The sequence below is a fragment of the Melozone crissalis genome, unplaced genomic scaffold (genome assembly GCF_028551555.1).
Source record: "Melozone crissalis strain CALT ecotype California unplaced genomic scaffold, PUWL_Pcris_2 ptg000106l_1, whole genome shotgun sequence".
Taxonomy (NCBI): domain Eukaryota; kingdom Metazoa; phylum Chordata; class Aves; order Passeriformes; family Passerellidae; genus Melozone; species Melozone crissalis.
This window is the reverse complement of record NW_026535883.1, coordinates 4401320-4408077: the sequence shown is the minus strand read 5'-3', so window position 1 is coordinate 4408077 and position 6758 is coordinate 4401320. Positions and strand designations below refer to the sequence as shown.

The 6758-nt window shown below is 45.0% G+C and overlaps 1 protein-coding gene across 1 annotated transcript; it reads left to right on the top strand.

Annotated features, from left to right (window-relative positions):
* Positions 1 to 2068: 2068 nt before the first annotated feature.
* On the top strand, positions 2069 to 6496 carry MTRES1 (mitochondrial transcription rescue factor 1). The gene is made up of 4 exons (XM_054291727.1): positions 2069 to 2130; positions 3721 to 4150; positions 4973 to 5045; positions 6046 to 6496. Exons 2-4 carry the CDS (start codon positions 3729 to 3731, stop codon positions 6220 to 6222), a joined length of 672 nt encoding a protein of 223 aa, XP_054147702.1. The 5' UTR covers positions 2069 to 2130; positions 3721 to 3728; the 3' UTR covers positions 6223 to 6496.
* Positions 6497 to 6758: the final 262 nt, after the last annotated feature.

The following is a 6758-nucleotide window of genomic DNA, read 5'->3' as shown; positions in this document are numbered from 1 at the left end:
GTGGTTTTTGTTGAGTTTTGGCTGAGGGGTTTTTTACTCCTTGGAGAAGGTAGCATTTCTGCTTAGGGAATCCATGCTCCTCTTGACATTTTTTTCTGTTTTGACTCACTATGTGCCACTACGAATGCAAGTAAGTTACTCTTACTGTTCTTTTTTTTCTCCCTCTCAGTAAGTATGTATGTATATTTTATGATATATAGGGGAAAAGTCCTAAAAAAGTTAGAGGCTATATTCTCAACTGAAATTGGTCAGAATCTCACAGAACTTAGCACTGGAACATTCAAAATACATAAAGACACAAAGGTGTTCAGAGATTTCTTCCCAGTGAAGTTTCTAAGGAGGGGAAATAGCTTTGCCCGTTAATTGCTCCATTACCAAATATCCCTGACAAAAAAACCTCCCATTCAAACATTTTATGACAAAGTTTATACAGGTGAAAAATTAAGCAAACACTTATAATGCCCATGCTAATTGCACAGCTGCTGTTCAGGAGTAGTTCTGCAGTTATATCACTTTTCAGATTTGCCAGTATTTTTCCAAGGGATGACTGGTCTGTCAGGTGAGGTGGCCAGCATTTTAAAGCAAAACTGTAAAGTTGAGGAGCTTTTCCATTTGCCAAAATTACCCTTAATCTTGTGCAGCCACTTACAAGAGGCTACCAATCTGATTGCATTCTGTGCCTGTTCTGTATGGACACAGAGAATTCCCCAAATCCTGAGAAAAAGGAGCAATCAGAAGCACCAAGAGATTGGTGCACAGCCTAGAGAAATCTGGGAGAAGGCAGAAGAGGGGATGGACCTCTCCTAGTTTCTGAGCTCCACAGAAAAGGAATTATGAATTACCTCCAGTAATGGAGATGCAGAGTAAAAGAGGGAGATGTTTTGTGAAGGAAAGTAACCCACAGAGGGGTTTGGATTAAATTGTCGTGGTGGCCAAGCCCTTCAAATCAATGTGTGGTTGGAAAACTTGTGTGTCTGCTGAAGTGACTTCCCCAGTGAGAGATTTTAAATGTTTTACTGGTTTGGGCATTTGGTCAGAGCACGAGGGGCTGAAAACATAGGAAAAAAACTTCCCTAGAAAGCTGGGGAAATGATAATGGGAAACAGCTCCAGCACATCTCAGTGGAGCAGGAGACCATCAGTGGCTGGACCAGTCGTCCAGCAGAGGACAGGGCAGAGGTGGCCCAAGCACAGAGGGCTCCTCCCGTGGAGCCTCCCGGTTTGCTGAGGAGGGATCGGCAGGACGCCCGCTTCAGCCTCCTGCCCTCCTGCCTCTCACCCAGCTCCCTCCAGCCTCTGCTCCCAAACCACAGAGTGCAGAAGGCGAGAAGCAGCCCCAAATATCTAGAGGGAGGATGCCAAGAGGATGGAGCCAGGTTTTTCTTGGTGGTGCCAACTATTAGGACAAAAGGCAACAGGCAGAAAATGGTGCACAGGAAATTTCACCAGCACATGAGGAAGAATTTCTTTACTGTTGGGATAACCAAGCACTGGAACAGGCTGCCCAGAGAGCTTGTGGAGTCTCTTCACTGGAGATACTCAGCAACTGCCCGGACACAATCCTGTGCCCTGTGCTCTGGGATGAAAAAGTAGCGCAGTCTCTTCGATATAATGTGGTCTTGAAAGCTGGTCTAGACATGGCAAGAAAGTAAGTACAGAAGAAACAACTTGCTACTTAGAAAGATGTGCCATGCATCTAAAATTTAACTTTTGAACCTTTTATTGCTGGAATAACTCAGTATTTGTGGAGGGGTTTTTTTTTTGGTGTAGCTTTTTTGACTCTCTAAATATATGTTTTGGATGTATGGACATTCCTGTTTATTTCACCGTACCTCCCTTGAAACAGTCTGCTTGAGCAGGGAGGCTGGACCAGATGACCATGTGGCGCCTCCCAGCCTTGCCCGTTCCGTGATTCCGTGAGAAGCGCTTCGGCTCGCAGACCGGCGGGCACGGGGCGGAGAAGGAGCGGGCCCCGTTCCGCCCCGGGGCGCCGAGCGGGTCCGCCGAGCCCCGGTTCCGGCAGAGGGCGCCGAGCCGTGGCTGCGGCGGCTCCGGCTCCGCCTCCGGCGGGCGGGCGAGCGGCGGCGCGGGGACGGCAGCGCGGCCCGGGCCGAGGCGCCCCGGCACCCAGGTAACGCCGGCCCGCGGGCCGCCCTCCGCCGCCGCCGGGGCGGGCGCGCCAAGGCTCCGAGGCGGCGGGGCAGGGTCGCGGCGGCGGCCGGCGGCGGCTGGGCCGCGGCCGGGCCCCTGCGGCCTCCCAGAGCAGCCGCCGGGGAAGGCGGGGCCGCTCGGTGCCGGGGCCGCTCGGTGCCGGTGCCGCCGCCACCGAGCGCCCCGCCGGGGGTCAGGGGGTGCCGGGCCCGGCTCTGCCCGCCCGGGGGTTCCAGCGGGGCGGAGGGGGCGCCCCTGCTGCGCCGGGCGGGCTCAGCGCCCTCCTGGGCCGCTTGTACCCGCTGGCCTGCGCGGAACAAACTAAGGTCGAACGCTAAAAAGAAGCAATAGTATTTGTTAGCACGTTCTGCAAACAATATTTGCAATAATATCTCTTTGCACGTTCTGCAAGTAATATTTGCAGTAATATTTCTTTGCATGTTCTTGCAGTTCCAAATAACTGTTGGAATTTGCCCCCGAACTGAGGAGAGGCCTGTGTCTTCTGCAGTCGCTCTGTACCGTCCTGCAATTCAAACTATATGTCATATGTTTTAAGGTCACATATTTAGAGACAAGAAAAATACAGGGGAGGTGTGGTTATTTTTATTTGGTCGGTAATTGCTGTCATTGATCAGGGCTTTTTTTCTCAGCCACAAATACCGCCTCATTTAATGTTTCGGCAGAGGTCACGGGGGTGCGGGGATGCCAGACTAATCTCCTAAGGAAACACGTGTTTCCGTGGATATGAGATCACAGTAAAAGCCAGCGCTGCGCCCAGCTCGTAGGGGCTGTAAATCAGTTTCTGAGTGCGTTGAAAGACATCTGAGGTGTTTTGGAGGTGTTTGCCCCTACTTGTCCCAGGTCAGAGAGAGGAGCAGCAGTGTTGTATTGATCAGTTTTGCACAGCAGCACCGGGGAGCTTTCATATGAGCCTGCTGTTGGCAGTGTCATTCCTGGTGTCGCCTGTTGCGGTGCACAGAGCCGTGTTATTTCTGCCGAGCACTAACTCGTCGCCAGTTCCCATCTGGAGAAACGGGGGGGGATGTTGTGCAGCGTTTTGCCACGCAGGGGTCTTGTGGTACAAGCAGAAGAAACGGAGGTTAAGCAGCTTTCAGCTTTTCTGGATTTGCTTGCTTGCAATGTTCAGCAACTTGCTTGTATTGACAATGACTCATGATAAATAGAGACATCCCTGTGCTTTTTATGACACAGATAGCAGCATTACTGTGTATTTTGTGATTGTATTTCAGATGTAGGGAGGGAAGCGCCACAAATGTGTTTGCACAGTTAATGCTGAACACCAGAAAAAGAATTGCAAACAGAGTATTCTGCTGGGCTTTTCTGCATTTGTTTCTCATCTGGTGTCTTAGCTCTTTGTAGTGTTGGCCAGTGTATGAGAAAGTCGGATCATAAAGCCACCTAAAGCCTTGTGCTTTCAGGTGATGCATGACTGTATGGGGAACTGGATACTCATCTTTCTGTAGTAACTGTTATGGCATATGTAGGGAAATCCTTCCAATCCGTCAAAGCAGTTGCTCATTTTTACATATGAATGTTTGTTTTATTTTAGGTTATGCTATGACTGGCTTCAGACTCCCCATCAGCACTTTCAGAAAACTAAATGTCTGGATCGGACTGTGGGAGAAATTTCCCTCAAATAAACTGTATCCCACTTGGAGGAGAAGCTTATTCTGCAGCTGTCAAGCAAGCACAGTAAACTACAGATGTTTCAGTTTTTCCCCAGTCAGACTCAGTGCACTAAGACTCTCTCCAGAGTATATCTCAGTACTTTCTCTGAGGAACAAAAGCAGCAAAAGCTCTAAAAAGAGCAGACAAAGTGTGCAAGAGGAGGAGGAAGAAGAGGAAGAAGATGAAAGTAATTTGGAAGATGAATTTGAGAATGACCCCAATGTAGTAAAAGATTACAAGGATCTTGAAAAAGTAGTGCAGTCTCTTCGATATGACGTGATCTTGAAAGCTGGTCTAGACATGGCAAGAAAGTAAGTACAGAAGAAACAACTTGCTACTGAGAAAGATGTCATACGTCTAAAATTAGACGTTTGATAAGTTTTTACTGCTGGAATAACTCAGTATTTGTGGGGGGTTTTTTGGTGTAGCTTTTTTGACTCTCTAAATAGATGTTTTGGATGTATGGATGTTCCTGTTTATTTCACCTTACCTCCCTTGAAACAGCCTGATTTTGCTTTTTCCTATCTGTAGTATTTCTAAGATTGCTGAGGAGGCATTTTGTGATCACTTCCTATTTATTTAAAATTAAGGAAATGCAAAATACTGTACTGTGTAATATGAAAAGGTCTAATTTGAGATTGAGGGAGTAAAATAATGCACTATTTAATGAATGGAGAAATAGGGGCTGGTAAGTATAAGCTTCACAGGTCCACTAGGTAAATGTGCAGTCTATAAATGTATCACAGTGTTTGATCTAATGCAACCTGCAGAAGTGTGATATCACTGTATTGTTGGAACAGAATGTTAGTATAACTTGATCACTAACAAATTACTAAACTGGCTGGTGCAGGAAAGGGGATAGTATTTATTGGATATTCAGGAGACAGATCTCTAGAAACAGCTTTTCTGGCACAGAGCAACTACATGCTATTATTTCATTTAATATTTGTGAAAGCTCTTTTCTTTATTTCCAGTTCAAATCTCTCCTGACCTTAAGTAGTGTCCTTTGCACACAAGTTAGAGGTGTAGAAATGTGCCTTGCCTATGAATGGTGGTGTTGTGTTTCTGCAAAGAAACAACTGCATTTTGTTTGCTGCACACTGTAACTGCAATAAAACCTTGTTTTTCTTCAGTAAAGTAGAAGACGCATTCTACAATAATGAACTCAGGCTGAATGGAGAAAAACTATGGAAGAAAAGTAGAACTGTAAGACTTTTAAAATTTTTTTTTTAATATAGTACAAGAAAATATCTAAGGCATGATCTTCTCCCTCTAGATCACTCTGCAAAGGTGAATGCACAGCATTGCTAACACCACTTCCATCTGGGGGGATGGTGTGACCATGGTTCCCTGGGTAAAACTTTATTCCCTAAGACAGACAGGAAACTTGTGTGGTTGGAGAGTCAAATCTAAGTCTGAAAGCCAGGAGAAGGCAGCAACGACAGAACATTTTAAGTTGCTGAAGGAAGTGATGATACCACTATGTGAGGTTGATGGAGTAGGAATGATTAAATCTGAGATATTGGTGGAGCAGGCACATGATTAAAGAAAAAGAGGAAGTTTGATGATAGAAAGGAATTGAAACTGGGGTAGCTGAGGGAAGGTTGTTGTACCTGTAATAGAGCACACAGGACCACAGTTAGGAGAGAGCCAGAAGGGTCACCAGACATGTACTTACTTCTGCCTACCCTTTCTTTATGTGAGGGTGATCCTCGATCGTGGCTACTGTGATCAAAGGGCAATATGATGAGAAGTTTTGATTCCTGATCCCATAGAGTTAAGGCTGGTTTATGAGAGGTGTACTGCTTCTGTGTGACTTTTGAGAGGAGCACAGGCACTTGCTGAGCATTCTGTTCTTTGAAACACTTTAAACTGTTTTAAAGGCAGGAGGAAGAACTTCACACTTTGCTGGTTTGTGTCTGTGTTGACAGGAAATAAAGACATACGTGAAACCTTTTTTACAGAGTTAGGTGTTGGTTGTATCACATGGAGCATGAAGCTCTTGGCAGGGGAGGTGCTGAGACGTGTAATTGTGTACTGCCACGGCTTTCCTGGAAATTCATCTCTGGAGGATCTATAATAGGTCTGGTATTGGCTGCCTTCCTCCTCTCCTGTGAGATAGGAATATTAAGTGGAAAGAAAGGAACATGGCGGGGATTTCCCCAGGCAATGTTTATAATCACTCATCTTCTCTTTCTGTTTCCAGGTGAAACTTGGTGACACACTGGATCTCATAATAGGTGAAGATAAAGAAACAGGAAGTGCTGTAGTTATGCGGGTAGTCTTAAAAAAATTATCTGACAAAACTGAAAGTGAAAAATACAAAGTTGTTTTGAGGCGCTGGAAAAACTTAAAAGTGCCCAAACAGGATGTACTTAAGTAACAAGGGGTTGCATGTGGCAGCATAAGATTTTTGCAGAAAAACATATTTTTTTGTTAAATATGAATTTTGGTTGAACAAAATTACAGTACCCTTTTTAAGGGCTTGTGTCAGAATGTTATCTCGCTCTGCTGCGTACATCAATAATCATGCAATAAAGCCTGTCAGTTTTGCTGGTAGCTTAGTCTTGTGGTACTGTAAGTTAAAAGATCCAACACTTACATTTCCAGGAAGTTTCTTATAAATGATGAATCAATAAAGACTGATTTGATCACTATTTAATTGTTGTCTAATTTTGTTAATCAGAAAGGTTACATTAAAGCTGATATCACATCAAACAAAATGGCTTTCTTTGTTTTATCTCCATGAAGTAGGACAAAAGCCTTCAATTATGTAAAGTTCCTTTTTCATTATTTAATCTTAATTAAAGGTTAACAATACCAACTCCATGCTTACATATGCTGCTGCTATACCAAGAATACAGCAGGATACTGATTGCAGTGGCATATTTCTAAGCAGGAAAACTTCATGATGACAGA

Coding starts and splice junctions, on each gene's coding strand:
- MTRES1 (XM_054291727.1), top strand. CDS start 3,729: ATGACTGGCTTCAGACTCCCCATCAGCACTTTCAGAAAACTAAATGTC. Junction 4,151..4,972: donor GGTCTAGACATGGCAAGAAA/GTAAGTACAGAA, acceptor GTTTTTCTTCAG/TAAAGTAGAAGACGCATTCT. Junction 5,046..6,045: donor TATGGAAGAAAAGTAGAACT/GTAAGACTTTTA, acceptor TTCTGTTTCCAG/GTGAAACTTGGTGACACACT.